Source organism: Nyctereutes procyonoides, unplaced genomic scaffold, assembly GCF_905146905.1.
Source record: "Nyctereutes procyonoides isolate TBG_1078 unplaced genomic scaffold, NYPRO_anot_genome, whole genome shotgun sequence".
In the NCBI taxonomy this organism is placed as follows: Eukaryota; Metazoa; Chordata; class Mammalia; order Carnivora; family Canidae; genus Nyctereutes; species Nyctereutes procyonoides.
In genome coordinates, this window is record NW_026575048.1 from 1849954 (window position 1) to 1870283 (window position 20330).

Consider the following 20330-nt stretch of genomic DNA (forward strand, 5'->3'; position numbering starts at 1 on the left):
GTAAACAAATTCTTATGAATTTTTTTAAAAGAAAAAAATTAAATAATGGATAAAATTAGAAATAAAAACTTAAAAGCTCCCTTCTTAGGGAAAGCTACGAATCCAGCAGCTTGGCCACAGGCACGTCGTACTGTCGCTGGCTTCGGCCCGTGAGCCACCAGGATAGACGGGTCCAGCCACCAGGATAAAGGACTGGGCTCGCCCACCCTCAGCAGACTGTCATCCACAGAAAACGAATAGGCCGCCTCCAGGCAGGTCCTTAAGAAGCACACAGGACACCGCAGGTGGCTAGAGGCCTGAGAGAGCAAGTGGTTCGGATGGCCTCGTACCTCTGCGCTCTCTCCTCGTGGCTCTAGTCAGCACCCCTGAAACTCCGTCTCAGCACAGTCCGTTCAGCCCCAGGGGATACACGGGATGCCCAAGCGTCTGGGATCCGAGGACCTGCTTCCAGGCTTGATTATGCCACTTCCTGGCCACTTCACCCTGAGGAAGTCACTCGTTCTGAGTTCTTGCTTCAGCTTAAGTATATTTAGGAAAATGGATTTCTAGGATTGCTTTCTTCTAACTGAAACATCTAGTGATCCTTTAGCTAAGACTTTAAGTGACAAGTCAAAGGAACTGGAGGGTGTTATGCTGAGTGAAATAAGTCAATCGGAGAAGGACAAACATTATATGGTCTCATTCATTTGCGGAATATAAAAAACAGTCAAAGGGAATAAAGGGGAAAGGAGAAAAAATGAGTGGGAAATATCAGAAAGGGAGACGGAACATGAAAGACTCGTAACTCTGGGAAACGAGCTAGGGGTGGTGGAAGGGGAGGTGGGCGGGGGGTGGGGGTGACTGGGTGACAGGCACTGAGGTGGGCACTTGACGGGATGAGCACTGGGTGTTATTCTATATGTTGGCAAATTGAACACCAATAAAAAATAAATTCATAAAAAAAAAGTTAACGTCAAACATGCTGCACTTTCCCCAATACCTAATACGCCCACACGGCCACCATTTACCTGTCTGTATTATGTCTATCCTGAAGCTAATAAACCCCAGTATATGAACATCCTTCTCCGAGAAGCCAAAGCATGCCTGGCAGCCAGGAGAGAGGGAGGGAGGGGAAGAGAGAGACAGAGAAAGTGAGAGAGACAGGGAGGGAGGGAAAGTGAGAGAGGAGGAGGGAGGGAGGGAGGGGGAGGGAGGGGGAGGGAGAGAAAGGAAGAAAGGAAAGAAGGCAGGCAGGCAGGCAGGCAGACCTGCGTTCTACACCCTCTTGGCACCCAGTGAGGGCATTTCCTGGAAAAGCAGTGTCCTAGTCCATGTGGGCTGCTGCAACAAATCCCACCAACTGGGTGGCTTATAGACAAGAGAAATTTATTCCTGCCAGATCTGGAGGCTGGAAGTCTGAGAGCAGGGTGCCAGCATGATCGGGTCTAGTGACAGGCGTCATCCTGGATCAGATGGCCACCCTCTTCTCTCGCTGTGTCCTCCTGTGGTAGAAGGGGTAGGAAGCTTTGGGTCAATCCCATCCATGGCAGCTCCACTGTCATGACCTAAGCACCTTCCACAGGCCCTACCCCCTCACACCATCACCTGGGGGGTTAGGTTCCAACCTATGAATCTGGGGGAAACAAACATCCAGACCATAACAAGCAGACAAGATGGAAACCTTTCACAGCATCTGCTCCAGGGCTGGGGAAAAAGCTGGAACCTCAACAGGTCACCACAGTACCTCCAGCTGTGTTTTTATTATATGCTTTTAGATATAAATCCAACAACTAAAAAGACATAGAGAACTCTATGTTTCAAAAAGAAATTCTGAGGTGTAATCAATAATGGGAAGAAGGGGTGTGGAGCGGGGAGATGGGGTTCGGTTAGTCTGGGCTGGGGCTGAGATCCTCAATGTCTAACAAAGGCCCAGGTGACTCTCAGGGTCACTGAGGACAAGCTTGCAGGCAGCAGGGCTCATGAGCAAAGCTGTCCTTACTCAAAACACAAACAAAAAAATGGAGTTTACAAATTAAAAACAAAAAGGAAAAAAATTGATCCAGGCGATGAAGCCACTGAGTGTCACTCCCTTCAGGGATCCGCCTTTCCATGGCCCGTGCTGAGGGAGGACAAGTCTGCACGCTTGTCACCCTGGCACTCATCTCCCAGGTAGCAAAAGACAAAGGAAATCTTTGGGAAAAGCACAGCACAGAAGCAAATCAACTCCTTCAACCTGGAACCCTTGTTTTGAGGCTCTGCGTAAAGTGCCCCCACTGGAGACTCCCGGGTGGCCCAGTCTGTTGGGCATCTGTCTCGGCCCAGGACGTGATCCTAGGGCCCTGGGATCAAGTCTCACGTCAGGCTTCCTGCTTATTAACAGGGTGTCTGCTTCTCCCTCTGCCCCTCCCTGCTTGTGTTTGCTCTTTCTCTCTCTCGAATAAATAAAATCATTAAAATATAAATAAATACACACATACATACATACATAAAATCCCCCACTGGACAGCCAGTGAGCACGTACCCTCTGTGGAAAGAACCCCACCTTCCCCACCTTCCCATGAAGGAGAATCCAGAAAGATGAAAGACTCCACGCACACTCATCCTGCTCCCAACACAGAACCCCCGTGCAAACTACGGACAGAAAGTAAAGCAGTTCATCTGACAAAAAAAGGCCAGCAACTGTGACAGCTCCAAAAACTTTCAGAAAATAGCACAGCTGAATTAATTGGGACTGATTCAGGGACTGGCACTTTCTAGGGAATTAATGACTGCCCAGGAGCTGATGGCCCCAGGCAAAGCCAGAAGCCATTAACCCTCACCAGCCAGCCAGCAGCCAGCCCACCAGAGGCCTGTGAGCAGGACCCCCCAAGCCCCACCCCACCTCCGCCTGGGCAGCCTGATCTGGGGCCGCCCCCATTACCAGCACCAGCACAGCCCCCAGCACCAGCACCATCTGTGTGGGTATCTGCAGGGAAGCAAGCAGGACGCCCTTAGTTCGCAGCCCTGACCACCTGTGCTGCGGGGGGGGGGGGGGGGGGGAGGGAGGCGGAAGGGGAAGGGGAACAGCTGTGTTTCTGCCATATTCCAGCTCGCTCATCTGTGAAAACCCTCACAACTGTGCAGGGCCAACCCCCCACCTGCCTAGAAATGGGGTCGATGACATGCGTTCACTGAAGTCGCGGGTGTGAGACTCATCCCCACCCAGTCCTGAGCAGCTCCCCGGCTTCCCCACCCGGCAGCTGTGTGTGTGTCTCTGACCCTTGGCCGACGGGCCACCCCTGGGGCACAGGCCCCACTTCCCTGGCCTATCCCAACACCTGGCTGTGGAGCCAGCCACTCCCAGCATCAGCAGACAAGCAGGAGGGGCCGCAGGAGCCGGGGTGCAGAGGGGCCAGTTGTCATCACTGGCAAATGCACCAGGTAATCATGTTATAACCAGAACATCAGTGGGCAGGGCGCCTGGGCGGCTCAGGGAGAGGAGTGCCCGACGCTAGGTTTCAGCTCAGGTCAGGATCTCAGGGTCATGGAATCAAGCCCTGCTTCTGGCTCCACACTCCATGGGGAGGGAGTCAGCTTGAGACTCTCCCTCTCTCTCTCTCCCTCTGCTCCTCCCCACCCCCCACGTGGACTCTCTAATAAATAAGCCTTTAATAATAATAATAATAATGGTATCATCAGTGGGAAACAGAGGAAGGACGGTACTGCTTCTAGAGAGCAGCAGGATGGGGAAAGCTGTGCTCACGCCTCCCGGGGTTGGGGGGTGGGTCCTCTTGGCAGCCCCGGCTGGCAGCCAGCCTCTGAAGAACACGTGCTGCATGTGAGGGGAACCAAGCCCATCACGCAGGAGAGAACACAGGTTGTACAGAGGAGGAACATGCACAGGACATGTGAGCAGGGCACATCATGTGTGAGGGGAACACGCACACGCATGCTGTGAGGGCTCATTAGGCACCCCCTCTCTCAAGTGAGCAACAGCCCCCAGACTGCACGAGTCCCTCTTCCCTGAGCCACTGGAAACCATTTTCATAAATAAACCATTCTCACCTGACATTCTTCCAGAAGAAAAGTGACACACACACGTTCAGAAAAATGAAAATTACCCAAAGGTAACCGGGGTCAAAGTGTGAGGCTTTTGACCTGTTTCCTCCTAGTCTTTACTGTACATAGACACTCAATTTTGTACTTTATCCACAGCTGTTCTAATTGAGGTATAACTGATGTGACATAACATTAGTTGACGTATACGCCTAATGATTCAATGCTTGTGTCTACTGAAAAATGATTTACTTTTCTAACACAATTGTGATCACACAATATATACTATTTTAACATTTCACTGAATCGTCTAAGGATTCTTAAATTAAGAACCACACGAGTTTATAACTTAATGAGCGCAGTCAATGACAACCACTGCACCATGAAGAACCAGGTTCAATCAGATCCAACCAGGAGAATCTGCCAGCATAGACAGCAGCTTCAACCAAACTAACACGGGCACATTTTGTTTGATTCTAATTGTTTTGCAATTATTTGTACCATTACAATAATATTCCTTGCATATAAAGCCTTCCTTATGTTTTGGGTATAGGAAATGAGGGTTAAGTAATATAAACATTTATTTATAAAGCTCTTAATATATGTCACCAAATCAGTTGCCAAAATGATTACGCCAATTTAAAATCCCTCGTCAGCAATACGAGGGTGGCTAGTTCACTACACACACCCAGCACCAAACACTCTTTCACAGCTATGTTAAAGCCACTCCCCTGTGTGACAGTGGTACCTGGGCAGAGGCCCTGCACCAGGTCACGTGGCCTTTGGTGCTTTTCCCCAGGATCCAACAGTACACATCTTCGCGACATCCTCAGAGTCTGTGAGGTACAGAAAGCGGGCCGCTTTATCTCTATCTCGGTGATGAGGAAAATGAAGTCCAAGAAGGTTAATCCTTGTGTGTCAAGGTCATATGTGTGCGTCAAGTCATGAACTGAACGCTGATCTGTGAGCAGACAACACTCTCTACGACAGTGGCCTGAACAGCCACTCCAGGACCTGGAGCGGGTAGCAGCAAAAGCCTAGAACTTGAGGGTTTACGGGCCCACCCAGGCTCAGCTGGGAAGAATGCTGTCAGCACCTCGCATGGCCACCCACCGGCCCGGGTAGAAGCTAGGGTGCCGACCACATCCCCTGGACTGCTTCCCAGTCACTTACACAGCAAACCCTTCATAACCACAAACAAAAACTATGACAGTGATGCTACACAGAGTAAGTTTAAATTATTGAACTCAGTTATTACATACAGTTGGATATTTAAATCCCAATGAAAGTTTTATTTTGTTTGTGTGGCACTGATTTTCTCAAATGTTACTTGAAAAATCAAGAGCAAAATGGTTATAAAACTAAGAATAGTCTTAGTAATTAACATGTATACATATGTCAAAAATAGTTACCTGATTATCATATTTAAGAGACTGCGTCCCAACCAAAAACCGAATGGCATCTGTTTCTGCAGTCTGAGGTGTTAGAGCACGTGCCTGCGGGACGAAGGAAAATGCACACATGTTTATGAAGTTAGATTTCACAGTTAGAGATTAAAAAGGCAGTTACCTCCTCTACTGCTGCTGGAGTATCAATTAGTACAAAGTGCCCGCCACACAACTTAGAAACGTCTATGCAAAGCCTTTATCTGTTTATACTTTATGACACAACATTCCATTCAAATGTAAATGGAAACAATTATAAATGAGCATAAAAAATAAGCAATAAAGATGTAAATGGTATTTTTAATAAAACCATAATTTTCAACAGAAATAGATTGATAAAACAAATCATCCTTCACCAGAACAGCAGAAAACGGCTCCCAGCAACAGCAAGGCAGCCTCCAACAGAGGATAACTATACAAACTACACAAGCTACTCTGAATTTGTTTCAAGGTCTCAGAAGCTACCACAGTGGTGAATGAATGCCCAGATCTTGGAAAGGAAGGAGGCTTAGAAACACAAGCCTGACCTCCGCGCCCCTCCTTCAGCTGGAGGTAATCTGTCAGTCTGGAAACTGTTGCTAGCAGCTGACACTGAGGAAAGCCTCTGACAGGCTCATGGGTGGAGGGTACAGACGGAGCACAGGGCCCACTACAGAGAAAGGCCAGCAAAGCACTAAGTGCTGGGTCAGGGACCCGTAGGGCACAGGCCAGAAGTGAAGGTGAACTAGAAGGAGGTCAATCTGCACAGAATAACGCTCCAGGTCATCTTGGTCCACGACTGGATTTTAAGTGATCTAAGCAGACTGGTGCTCCAGAGCCAGCCAGCTACCCACCAGAAGTAACAGTAAACCCTCTGGAGGAAGACAAAGACATCCAAAGTTTCCATCGTTTTTTTCCCACGATGTCAAACACTCAATCAAAAATCACTGGTCATAAAACAAGTCAAAATCACATGATCAAAAGCCAAACAACAAACAACAAAAAGGGGCCTGCCAAGCATTCAGATGATCAGGTTCTCTGGTAAACAAGCTGTAAAACATCAAGCTTTGTGCACAGATTTGCTAGGAACACTCTTGGAAATGACACCATGGAAGAAGCAGGAGTGAAGGCATGAAGGAAGCAAGACTGTGCAGAGGACACAGAGGGACCGCAATGCCACGGGGAGGCTGGAGATGGGGTGGCCCCCCAGAGTGGAGCCGTCATGGCCAGGCCCTTCTGCTACCCAGCCCCCACCCCATCCATCATTCATTAGAGGCAGGCTGTCCCTGGAGAGGGGTGTGACTTAGGACAATGTGGCTCTGTTCAGCTGAGGGCAAACTCTAAAGCAGGACCCACTGAGAGCTATCAGCCACTCATAATCCCAGAATCTGCTGGACGTCTGGAAAGAGAAATCTGGGTGGTGCACCACAGCAGGAATTACAATACCTAGGCTACATAGGTTCAATAATTAAAAGACAAAATAGGGATCCCTCGGTGGCGCAGCGGTTTGGAGCCTGCCTTTGGCCCAGGGCACGATCCTGGAGACCCAGGATCGAATCCCACGTCGGGCTTCCGGTGCATGGAGCCTGCTTCTCCCTCTGCCTGTGTCTCTGCCTCTCTCTCTCTCTGTGACTATCATAACTAAAAAAAAAAAAAAAAAAGACAAAATAATCTCAAGTGAAGAGTCTGAGGCCTAAAGAGGAAAACTGGTTACTATTAGTGTTGTGACTAGTATTTCAGGCTTACAAAATCAAACCTGGCTCTCTTGCAATACAACCAGTAACTGTGCCTAGATCAAGTCCCTATATCCCTATAGTTCATGCTTTGATGCCTAGGGGAAGCAGAATAAGGACCCCCGTAAAGTGTCCACATCCCTATTCCAATCCCCACAACCTGTGCCTACGTTTATTTATATGGCAAAGAGACTTTGCATGTGTGATAAGGTTAAGGATCTTGAAATGGAGAGATTATCCTGAATTATCTAGTTACATGGGTCCTTAAAAGCAGAAAACCTTTTGTGGCTGTCAGCAGAGAGATCTAGCAGAAGAGAGAACCAGAGGGGCGCCTGGCTGGCTCAGTCGGTAATGCATCTGCCTTGGGCTCAGGTCGTGATCTCAGGGTCCTGGGATCAAGTCCCATATGGGGCTCCCTGCTCAGTGGAGAGTCTGCTTCTCCCTCTCCCTCTGCTCCTCCCCCTTACTTGTGTGCTTTCTCTCTCTCAAAATAAATTTTTAAATCTTTAAAAAAGAGAGAGAGAGAGAACCAGAGAACAAAGAGGTGTTAGCGTGAGAGGGACACAGGAAGCCTACGAAGGGTGCAAGCAGCTGGGAGGATGGGGGCAGCTGCTGCGGACTTTGGAGATGGAGGGACTCCATGGACTGAGAAGGCGAGGTATCAGATCGTCCCCTGAGGCTCCAGGTCCCCGCCCCACCAAAGCCTGGATTTAAGCCCAGTGAGGCCCATATTGGGCTTCGAAACTACAGAATGGTAAGGTAGGAAGTGCTGTTCTTCTTTTAAACCATTAAATTGGTACTGACTTGTTATGGCAGCAATGGGAAATGGATACCGCCCTGCACAGTTCACTACATGGGCCACTGTCCACATGCTCTCTTCCCACCTGCAGCTAGAAACAGGCATAACACCCCGCTTCCTCCTCTATAACATCTAATTCCGTTCAGTCTGTCTGGTTTAGACCTGATTTCCATGACTGGGGTGAACCACAAGACCTTCTGAGTGTCCTCTACCAAAAGGTCTGGAGACAACAATTTCAAGTCATGCTCTCAGAAAATGCAATCACAGCACCTATGGCCCCACGCCTCCTCACAAAAACGTCAACTGTTTTGTGTTCCTGGCACAGAAACATCAACTTTCAGAATACATTTCAGTAACACCAAGAAAATACACATCCAGAGCAGTGTTCACATTATTAGATATTCTAGCCAACGAGCCTACAACCTCTTTGACAAACTAGAGTCTTAGACCTCTTTGCAAAACTGATTAATTCTTTGTGAATCTATATACTTTCTGCCAAAAATGTGCATACCTACGATTAGAATTTTGCACATTAATACCAGCAAATTCACAGACCCCCTGAATCCTATCTAATTTGAACACCACATGGTTAGAGAAAAATGGTGAGGAAGCGTCTACATCGTCACAGAGACAAAACCCCGGCTGCTCCAAAGGCAGAACTCAAGTCAACAGAGGGGATGCAGGACTGGCTCCACCTTCAAACAAGAATGCTAAGACTCAGATACAGGGACATACCATCACCTCAACAGAAAAAGCCTGAAAGTCTCCAAAACAGGGCCCAGGAAAGGATTTATCTGAGAGGAAGTGATGACTTTCCATGAAGACTTGTCTATGCTTCAAGTCAGCAATACCGAGCCGACTACACAACCCCCGCCCGGTGGCCGTGCTGTGGCAGGTCCCACAGATGGGAAGTGACCCGTCCTGCCCTCAGGAAACTCACTGGTGCAGGCAGCAGACAAGGCCCAAAACAAAGCAGGTGGGAAAGGACCGTGCACCAGAGCCGGCCCAGACCACAAGACAGCAAATCCACATTTATCAAAACACAGCCAGGAGCTCAAGTCCAGGCAGAAAGCAGGACCTAACGCCATCACCGTAAAACAGAAGATACCAGAAAGAAGTAAATTGTATCAGGCCATTGGACGGAACGGAAGGGCAGCTCGGGGCCGTAGAGGCTGCTGTGTGCGTAACAACCCAGCATCCAACCTGCTTCATTCTAAAGTAATTTACGGAGCACAGAACTGCAGCCCCGCGCAGGGCTGACGGTGAGCGTGCGAGGAAATAGAGTCTAAGAGATCATCGGTTTCAGACACAAAAGCTACCGTGGTTTAGAGAAGACCCTTCTTTCTTAAAAACCTAAAGAGGAGGGGCCTCCTGGGTGGCTCGGTCAGTTGGGCATCCGACTCTTGAATTCAGTTCAGGTCATGATCTCAGGGCCATGAGATGGAGCCCGTGTTGGGCTCAGTCTTTTCAAGATTCTCTCTCCCTCTGCCCCTCCCCCAGCTTGCAAGCACACACACTCTCTCCAAAATAAATCAATAAAGATAAAAAAGTGAAGAGAATTATTCTGACAAAAAAATCTAAACTGAATCTTTAGAAATTACAGTGAAATCTCAAAAACATTTAATCTAAGATCTTGGGATGCCTGTGGCTCAGAGGTTGAGCGTCTGCCTTCGGCCCAGGGCGTGATCCTGGGGTCCCAGGATCAAGTCCTGCATCGGGCTCCCTGCGTAGGGCCTGCTTCTCCCTCTGCCTGTGTCTCTGCCTCTCTCTGTGTGTCTCTCATGAGTAATGGATAAAATCTTTAAAAATAATAATCTAAGATCTTTTTAGTACATTAGGTAAAATTATAATAAGAATTTAACTCTGGCCAATTGGGTAACATATGTATATCCATCCGTAATTCTGGTCCTCTGATCATGAAGTGAATGATCAAATGACCTTCCTAAGTCTAGTCATAATGATGACTTTGAGGTACTCCAATGACCTCATTATTATAAGATCAAATTTTAGGGTGTAAGAGGTCACAAAACAGCTCCATGTATTTTACCTTGCTTCATCTCCATATTCAATGAAGGAGACCCAAAGTCAGGAGGGATAATATTATTCCTACTTAGAAGACAAAGACACTGAGGACCAGAGAGGTTAAGTGACTTAGTCACGATCACAAAGCTCCTAGAGAAGAACCACCCTGACCTGTAGCCTTGAGTCTCGTTCTTTACTGTTATGGTGACACAGGGACCTGGCAACACAAGTAAGATATGTATATACGAGATTGAAGGTAGAGTATGGGTCACGTTATTATCATCCCACAACCTGTTCCCAAAAGAAAGGCCACGGTGCTTTCCTGACACAGCTCTTTCCCTCTATCTCACCGTGTAGTGAGCAAACGCAGGACAACTGGAGATGCTGTCAGTGGGGCAGGGCCATGGGAGCACTGGAAAGTTCTACTCCATGACAGGCGCAAATCCTATAGCCTTCTGGTCCCGCCGAGTACCCAGAATTCCCTTGGGAAATTCAAGATTGTAGTCATGTGTTTACTAATCTGATCAAATAAATGCTTCCTCTAGTTAGCGTCCAGCCTGCTTCCTCACCTGAAATGCCCCTACCCCCCCAACCCCCCCCCCCAGGACACCTCGGGCAAGGTCAAGGTGTTGCTGGGAGGCTAGCAGGTGGGGCAGGACCTGTGCTTCAAGCCACAGAAACCAGGTAGGTCTAACCTGCTACACTAAGTGGTCTCCCCCTGGAAACGGCATGTTTATGGAGAACTGCCTCTAGCTCATCAAGACGACCCTGCCCGCCTGCCCGGAGATGGAGGTGCCCCTGCCTGCCCACCCGGAGATGGGGGCGCGCCCCTGCCCACCTGCCCAGAGGAAAGGGGCGCCCCTGCCCGCCTGCCCGGAGATGGGGGCACCCCTGCTGCCTGCCTGCAGCACAAAACATTGGGCAGTCCGCTCTCTTTTCTGTCATTCTCTTCTCTGGCTTCTTCCCCTCAACTGGGAAAACCCAGTCACATGTCCCCTCATCCTTTGAAAATATCTTACACCTTGACTCATCTGCTTCTCCAGCTGCTGCCAGACCTCCACTCTTCCCGTCGCTGATGGTGGCGTAGACAGGGAAAGCCCTCGTCGACTCTGACCGACTGCCCCCCTTCTGACGACCTGGCCCCGCTGCACCACCCTGCAGCACTGGCCTTGTGGTCCCAGGCATCGCAGCTGCCAGACACCCCTGACACAGGGCCGCTCTGTCCCTTGGCCCCCAATGACCCAGTACATCACCACCCATCCCCCTGCTCTCGCTGGGGCTTTGTGCCCACACTTCCTTCTAGCAAACGCCCTTCCCTGCCCGCCCGGAGATGGGGGCACTCCTGCTGCCTGCCTGCAGCACTGTCACCAGGTCCGTGGTGGAGCCCCTGGCACCGCTCTGTCAGCTGCACTGACCTGAGGCCCCTCCCCAGGCCTGCACTTCTGGCCATCAGCCCCTCGCCACACCCCCTCCTGCCTACCAGGCCTATGACATGGGAACCCCGAACCCCGCATCCTGCCCTCTCTCCAGACACACCGCCACCCCTCCCCATACCTTGCTTGAACTACATTTTCACAACCTCTTACTCAACTTTCCAGACATGAGTCTTTATTCCAGTTCACCCTCCCCTTCCCATCTCAACAAGTCAAATCGGGACCTCAGGTTTCCGAGCAGTAGGTTAATGTCTTCATTTCACTCTTCCAAACCCTAGGGAATTACACAAAAGCAAGGAGGATAAAAGCAGAAATAGCGACTATCTTCAATGAAACTCGGAAACATCTATAATCCAAACACACACCATAAGAACAAAGACTCAAACGCAGAGGTGAGAGCCGAGAAGGGTCTGAAGAGTGCGCGGGCAGCGACACCCCCAAGAATACAGGTGCACAGGTGTCAGTGCAGGCACTGCAGGGATGGGACGGCAGGACAGGCACACGGCTGGTGGCAGGGCTCGTGCGTGGACTTTGGCAAAAGTCAGAGCAGGCCGGGCAGCCGGGCAATCCCGCCTGGAAGCATGCTGGCCCCCCGGAGTGGAGGGGGTGCCGCACTGTGGGGAGCCCGCCAGAGCCACCATCTTCACCAGGGATGAATGAGGGCTGCAGAATTCACCCACAAACCAAAGCCTGGGCTGCAGGAATTCCTGCCAGCCTGGGGCTCGGGCCTGGCCCGACTCCGCATACAGATCCCACGGCAGCTGGACAGGAAGGCTCGCCATGATCAAAGGAGCCCAGGAGCCCTGCGAGGATACCACCAGGAGGGACAGCCAGGCAAGGACAGCGGGAAAAGACCTCAGAAGATGCACACGTGCTGGCCACACACTGCCACCGGCCGCCACAGAAGAGCCGGAGCTCATGCTATGCACACCAGCACACAACTGTAAACCTAACGGAGCAATCAGCCTTGAAGGAGAGAGAAAAAAAGAACAGAAAAGTAAACGGGGGGTAAAAATCAAGGCACGGCTGGGAGACAATAGGGCAGGACAACCACAGGCAGGGCCAGGGAAGAGCAGAGCCGCCACAGGAGGGGCCCCCACACGCAGCAGGGGATGGGAGCAGGGCTGAAAAAGAGTCCAGAGAGTGTCAGGTAACAAAAGACATCAAGTTCAAAACCATGAGATACCCAGAAAACAGTAAAGTCAAGAAGTCAATGTTCAGAAGAAAATTCGTGGTCTAAATGCTTCCGTTAATAAAGAAGAAAGAAAACAAAGTAGGCACGCGACTGAGGAGTCTTAGAAGAACACCCGACGCGGTGCCCCCACACTGGCCTCCGGGAGGGAGGGCTGCCGGGCTTGGGTTTGGCTCCTTCCCCGCCGTGTTCCAGGGCGCAGAGTAATGCCTGGCACGCAGTAGACCATCGGTACCTGGCAACCAAATAAATGCATTTCCTAGGAAAACACAAACTGCCACACCCAACCTCAGAAGAAGAAATCAGAACAGCTAGTGACCACAGATCCAAAAGCCCGTGTCGGGAGAGTGCCCGAGGCTCGGGAACAGGCAAGGTGGACACGCCCAAGCCACCTCAATGGGCCACAGCGGGTCTGCCGAAGGACCAACGAAGGACCAACGGCCCTCCCAACCAGAGAAGGTCTTCTTCTTCTTTTTTTTTTTTTTTTTAAGATTTATTTAGGTATTTGAGAGAGAGAGAGAGAGAGAGAGAGAGAGAGAGAGGAGGGGCAGAGGGAGAGAATATCCAAGCAGACTCCCACTGAACATAGAGCCTGACACGGGGCCTGATGCCATGACCCGGAGATCAGGGCTTAAGCCAAAACCAAGAGTCGGACACTTAACCTACTGAGCCCCCAAGGGCCCCGAGGAGGTCTTCTCAAGGCCAAAAGTTTCAAAGAAACAAGCGTGCAGAAGAAAAATCATCTTGTTTGTAGAGACTTTTGAAATGTCATAAAGAACTACGGTCCTGTTAACTGAGAATTACAGATTCAACTCAAACCCGGAAAGCTGATCGCTCCTGCCCTGACGCTGAGAATGCGTGTGAAGCCATCTGTAGTCTCACTTATACTATTTCAAATTCAAACAATGCTGGAGAAACATCCGAAACAAAAATTATGATCATTAATAGACCAGAACGTATACAATATTCAAATAAACAACAAATCTATAAAGCGTAACTGTATGAGCTTTGTGTTGAAGTGCGAGACCGTTCAGATGCAGGGTCTTAGTACCGAGTTCAGAAGCAGCCAGTCCATTTCCCATCTGACCACGATTATGGTATGTCCTATAAAATAACTCCCCTCCCCTCCAGAAAAGAGCCCTAAAACTCGGCCAAGGAGCGGTAGTAGCATTTCTTGTCTTAATGTAAATAGACTTCCGTCATCATCTTGCAAGTAAGCATGATAGGATCAGCACACCCTGGGTTGTCTAGGCTCGCAACAGAAACACGGTACAGAAGGATGAAGACTGGGAAGAGGAACACCCAGAAGAGGAACCAGAGCTGTACCAGCAGCGCCGAGCCAGCAAGCACAACAATGACCGGGAAATTTGGGATACGCATGTACAAAAACAAGGATTAAACTTAAAATTCTGGGTGGCTCAGCGGGCTAAGCATCTGCCTTTGGCTCAGGTCATAATCTCAAGGTCCTGGGATGGAGCCCCATATCAGGCTCTCTGCTCAGAGGAGGAGTCTGCTTCCTTCTATGCTTCTCCCCCTGCTTGTGCACACTTCCTGTTTCTCTATTATATAAATAAGCACCACCTGTGTGGCTCATGGCTGAGCATCTGCCTTCAGCTCAGGGCGTGACCCGAGGTCCCGGGATTGAGTCCCATATCAGGCGCTCTGCAGAGAGCCTGCTTCTCCCTCTGCCTGTGTCTCTGCCTCTCTAACTCTATGTCATGAATGAATGAATGAATGAATGAATGAATGAATGAATAAATAAATAAATAAAATCTTTTTTAAAAAACCTAAAATTCAAATTGTTCTTGGGCAAATATCCTGAAAAGCTGCCTAAACAAGTCTAAATCAAGAAAAATACACACAAATCTTTATATCCTAACTTCAACATTCTCTGTATCTTGACTTCGATGCTTTAAATTAATTGTATGTTAACTAATGATCTATTGATGTGAGTTCACAGGCTGCCAAGTCCCGTCCAGTCCAATCTTCTGCCCAATGCAAGAACGCTCTCAGGACATACCTCCTAACTCCTAGACAGACATGCTCCTCAAAAACCGTACGCTGACCACCTAGTACCACAATTCCACACTTCCAGCAGGGATGTCAAGACCTCCTCCTGCCCAATCCTGTCAGAATCTCATTTATTCTTTCCTATGATGACACATCTCCAGCTTCAATACACCAACAAGCAGCCCAGGGAGCCCGGGCAGTGCAGAGTCTGATTCTACAGGTCTGCCTCCGGGTGACACGGCTGCCGCTGGCTGGGGACACTCTGAGCTGCATGGTCTACACAGCCTTCCCGACTCGGCCGTCAGAACTCCCCAGTCTCCATGGCCGCAGAATCGGTTTCACGTTGTGAAACAGACTTTACAGGCCAGACCTTCCCACCTCTTTTGCCATAGCAGAAGGGCGGAATGGGGCTAAGTCAGTATTCACCCCAACACGGTGGGATGTGAACTGTGATCCTCAGAACCACCATGGAGGAAGCCCCACCATGTTACAGGCCTCGAGGGCGGGCCGTGAGGACCAGGCTCTAGGACTCATCAAGGTAGGTCCCCAGCCCCGGGAAAAACGGGAGCAGCTAACACTGCCCGCGAGGCTCCCGGGCCGGCGTCCAGGGGATGAGGATGCCCTTGCCCGTCCCATCCCAAACCGCCTTCTCCTTCTCCCCACATCTGCACGCTGGAGCACAGACCACCTCTCCAGAACCAAGAAGGAAAGAGAGCGAGGGTATCAAGTGAGGGAGCGACAAGGAGCCATGACCAGCAGTGAGGCTAGGAGCCTGAGGCACCGGAGGGTCTCACAGCAAACTAGCCCAGAGCGACGAGCACTCAGGTACCCAGAGCCGTGCAAACACACAGATCCCGTCGAGGAAAAAAATCAGATGCATAAATACACATGTGTACATATGCAAGGTACATAAAGACACAGAAGTTACATACACACACGTACATACATATCCAGCGTGAGCCACATAGTTTGGAGGGAGAAAAAAATGTTATAAAAAGAAAAGCAAGCGAGTGAGTGAGCTGGAACGTGTCTGAGGTTTCTATGTCCATAACATAAACAAACAAATGATAATAAAAACCAAGCATCAAAATCGTCTCCACAAAACATGAGAGACACCTAACTCTGGGAAACGAACAAAGGGTAGTGGAAAGGGAAGTGGGCGGGGGGGGGGGGTAGGGGTGACTGGGTGACGGGCACTGAGGGGGCACTTGGCGGGATGAGCACTGGGTGTTATGCTATATGTTGGCAAATTAAACTCCAGTAATAAATAAATAAACAAACAAACAAAACAAAAAAACAAAATCGTCTCCAGATTGCACTCCGCATGGCTGAGCTCTCCGGGCTTCCCCCAAGTCCTGCTATATCCCAGGAAAACATTCTCCTATATTCCTTTTAACTACGTAAGCAAAAGCATGACAGTCGGTTGAAGAGCAGTGGAACGTCAGCCGCCTGACCCCTCTCAGATGACCCACGTGCCGGGGCAGGCGGTGTGGCCTGCACACCGGCTGCAGTCTTGCTCACAGGCAGCTTGCACACGGGGCTGGGACCGCCTCGCTCCCAGCTGCCAGTCACCTCGACTTCACCTTGACCGATACAGTGACTTAGCCAACAGGTCTTATGCACCTGCTGGGGGACAGAAAGGAGAGGAGTCCTCTCTGAGCCCTGTGGCCCTCTGAGAGGAAGGTGAGGTCTGCACTTTGAATGTCGCCTCTGGCCTCTGACACCAGAGGTCAAAGGACCTGAACATGGAGGTGCCAGGTGTCTTGTTCTGAATAAAAGGCCCCAGAGAGCAAAGAGACCTTTGAGCAGGAAGGATCCAGGCCTGAGCCCAACACTCTAACAGCTACGAGAGGTCTCTCTAAACCACGGAGCCCTCTGCTTTAAAATGGAAAAGAACAAGCCCGGGGATCCAAGGGCTGTGTGACAATTACGCGGCCCTGTCAGACGACTGGCACATACTAAACTGGCACCTACTCAACTAAAGTCTAATGAAAAGTAAACACAAAAACCCCACACATGATGAAAGGGGGTCCACCTGAAGCAAAGGAGGAGGGGGGCACCGGGACAGATGTCTTCAGGAAAATGGAAGAGCAGAACGGACGGCCACCGTTCCCACAGACAACCGGACTGCGCAGGACAGGTGCAGCAGCTGCCAAGCATCAACACTCACCATAAGACACAGGAACAATGAAACAAATGGAAAAAGGAAGCACTTCACAACAGGGAAAAGTGGAAAGCTGTACAAGAAAAAAAAAAAAAAGAAAGAAATCACAGTACCCTTCTTGAAGCAGCAGCTAAAAATATTTATATAACCAGAAAAATGAAGACCCTAGGGGTGCCTGAGTGGCTCAGTTGGTGAAGCATCTGCCTTGGGCTCAGGCCATGATCCAGGGATCCTGGGATCGAGTCCCATGTCGGGCTCCCTGCTCAGCGGGGAGTCTGCTTCTCCTTCCCCCTCTGCTGCTCCCCTTGCTTATGCTCTCTCTCTCTCTCTCTCTCTCTCTCTCTCTCTGTCAAATAAATAAATAAAAACTTAAAAAAAAAAAAAGACGACCCTAAATATAGATTTGGCAAGAATTGTGACAGAACGGACATGAGCCTAAAGAAAGACAAGGGAGAGCATAGAAAAAGCTAAAAACCCTCAGGTAACAGGACATCCAGTCACCACATAATATCCAAGAAATAAAAGCAAGTGGGCAAAGACAAGACACAGTTTTAAGTTGAATGTGGTTGTCAGGGAATCAGACAAGATAGAAAAGGCGTGTTTAGGGCCTGCAGATCTTAATCAGATTTTCAGCAATTTGACATATTAAAATACTAATAAGAATTACTTGGATTTTCTTAATTTTAAATAACAAGATCATAAAAACAAGTCAAAAGTTACTTTTTATGAGCTAAAAGATGTTAATCACATGATACCATAATGTCCCATAAACAGAAACGTGCTCAGCATTTCTACTTTAATGACCCCCGTCTGGCACTCTTCTGCCTTTTATTTGCCATAGTAGGACCTCATTTTACCCTCAAGCCTCATTACCTCAGTCAAGGGTCAACAATCAGATCCCCATCTTCTTCTTCTTTTTTTTTTTTTTTAAGATTGTATTTATTTGACAGAGAGAGAGCACAAGCTGGGGGAACAGCAGGCAGATGGAGAGGGAGAGCAAGAAACATCCTCCCCATGGAGCAGGGATCCCGACATGGGCCTGGATCCCAGGACCCCAGGACCATGACCTGAGCAGAAGGCAAGCGCTTAACCAACTGAGCCCCCCAGGCGCCCCTACTGTTTACTGTAGTAATGAATTCTTCGAATCCAGCAATATCAAGGTCCACAAGCTGTCCAAAATAAAGAAGGGCAAAAATCTGCTACTTCTTTTAAGATAAAGGAGAAACTCAGATAAAACATTTGATGCCCGAGGCAAAGATCCACTCCTTGATATTAATCCCAGGAAATGACATTTGTTACCTCAAGGATCCAACAATGAAGATCAAAACCTCCGGGTTATTTAGAAGATTTAATGAGATAGACAGTATTAGGCACACTGGAGGCAAACACACACTTTAGGAAGCACAAGCTCAGGAACCCTCCATCTCCGCATATGCCCCCACACACCTGCCCACACGTGCACCTTGTCCAGGAGAAGGCAGGGCAACTTTGTGGTTCAGGGGCCCTGAGGATGGCTTGGGTTTGAGGCTTCCCTAGATTAGAGTCCCAAGTCTCACCTGCTGGCCAGGCGGGCTATGCCCACACCACAGCATCCACAGGCAGGACTGAGAGAGTGAGATACGCCCGGGGACATCTCAAAAGCCGCTGTTACGGCACAGTCCTGGGTGATGGAGCCTGTGGGCAAGCCCCGTAACACAGCTCACCCTCACAGGACACTGACACCGCCTTATGCCTTGTACGGACTGATCCATGAGAACTTGGTCTCACGGTAATAATTAGAGCATTTCCTGAATGTTTATCAGGTGCCAGACGCTGTGCTAAGTGCTTGAAGTCACTGGATGGGCTCATTTAACCTTCCTAACGGCCACAGGGGATCCAGGTTCCTTTTCCCAGTTCATTGGCAAGGAATCTGAAGCCCAAAGTTACACAGACAGGAAGTGGTGAAGCCAGGACTGAAAGATTTTAGTTATGAGAGAGAGAGGGAGAGGGAGAGAGGAGAGGGAGAGAGGAGAGGGAGAGCGCACACGTGAGCAGGGCAGGGGCGAGGAGGGAGAATCTCGAGCAGGCTCCCCCACAATCGGGTTATCAGGTCCTACACGAGGCCGTGCTCCGGGCTTCTGGTCTCCGCGTCTGTCCGTAGGCGCCTTCAGGTCCTCGGAGGAGCTGAGGCCAACCCAGGGCCGCCCCCCCACCCCCCTCGGTGCACAGGCCTCCGGGTGCCCCCCCCCACCCCCACCCCTGCACGTGCACGCCGGCGCCGGCGCTCCCCCCGCTCACCCAGCCGCGTGCTGAGCACCTGCCGGGCAGGGGGCCCGGGGAGCAGGCCCTGCACAGCACAGGACAGACACGGGACGACAGCGGACGACGAGGGCCCGCCTCCCCCAGGACGGCCACCCAGGCCGCGGTCACGGGAGGCCTCAACGTTAGGGGAAGCTGGCTGAGGGGTGCGAGACAACTTTCCCGTTATGTTATCTCGGCAACTCCGCAACTCCTCGGTCCAAGTTACACGCCCACCTCCCCCTCCCCCTCCCCCTCCCCCTCCCCCTCGCCCACCCTGAACACCCACAGAGGCGGGGCCGGCCTCCGGGAGGCCTCCAGGAACCCAGCGCAGGAGGAAACCTACACAGGCAGGAACCCGGGTGGGCGCGGCCCAGCAGCCCCCAGCAAGGAGGGGGGAGGGGGTCCAGGCCAGGGACACGAAGGGGCAGGGGAGGAGGGAGGAGGAGGGGAGAAGGGGACAGGGCAGGGGAGGAGGAGGGGACAGGGGAGGGGAGAAGGGGGATCTGGAAGGGGGGGGCCGGGGAGGCGGGGGCCAAGGGCCAGGAGAGGAGGGGCAGAGGGGAGTGCAGGAGAGGAGGAGGGGGGACGAGGGGATGGGGGGGCCGAGGCCCGGGAGAGGAGGGGCAGATGGGGCGGGAGTGGAGGGAGGAGGGGGTGGGGGTGGAGGCCGCGGGAGAGGAGGAGCGGGGGGGGGGGGCGGAGGAGGGGAGGAGGGGACGGGGGAGGGGGGGCCGAGGCCCGGGAGAGGAGGGGAGAGGGGAGGGGGGAGGAGGGGTGGGGGGGAGAGGGGACGGGGGGGAGCGGGCGGGGCGAGGGGAGCGGAGGCCGCGGGGGCAGAGCTGCGGCGGGGGGGGCTCCCCAGCGCGGGGGGCGTGAGCACCGGCGCCCACCGCCCCGCACCCGCCCGGGGCCCACCGGCGCCCGCCTCGGTGCCCGCCCCGCCCGCCCGCCCCACGCAGGCCCGCGGGCCCGCCGGGGACGCACCTGGAACTCCAGCCCGTAGATGACCGGCGCGTCGTCCTCCATGCCGCGGCCGCCCCCCGCGCCAGGCCTGTGCGTCCGGCGGGCGCGCCCCTAGCTCAGCGCCCATTCATTCCCCCGCGCCCCCGGCGCCGACCCGGAGCCTTTCGGGCCCAGCGCGGCTCCCGTCGGCCTCACTTCCTGTTTTCCTGCCGCGTCATCGGGACGCTCCTCCGCGGCGGCCAATGACAGCGGCGCCCGGCGCTTGCGCATGCCCACTCGACTGCATCCGGGGCCTC

The 20330-nt window shown here is 51.5% G+C and overlaps 1 protein-coding gene across 1 annotated transcript in view; it reads right to left on the bottom strand.

Annotated features, from left to right (window-relative positions):
* The window catches only part of EIPR1 (EARP complex and GARP complex interacting protein 1), a 121376-nt gene extending 101142 nt beyond the window's left edge, over nt 1-20234 (bottom strand). The window contains exons 1-2 of the mRNA XM_055327521.1: nt 20056-20234; nt 5427-5510 (exon numbers count right to left, since the gene is read on the bottom strand). Of these exons, the coding sequence (XP_055183496.1) occupies nt 5427-5510; nt 20056-20097 (126 nt within the window). The 5' untranslated portion in view covers nt 20098-20234. The remainder of the gene's footprint in view (nt 1-5426; nt 5511-20055) is intronic.
* Between the last annotated feature and the right edge of the window lie 96 nt (nt 20235-20330).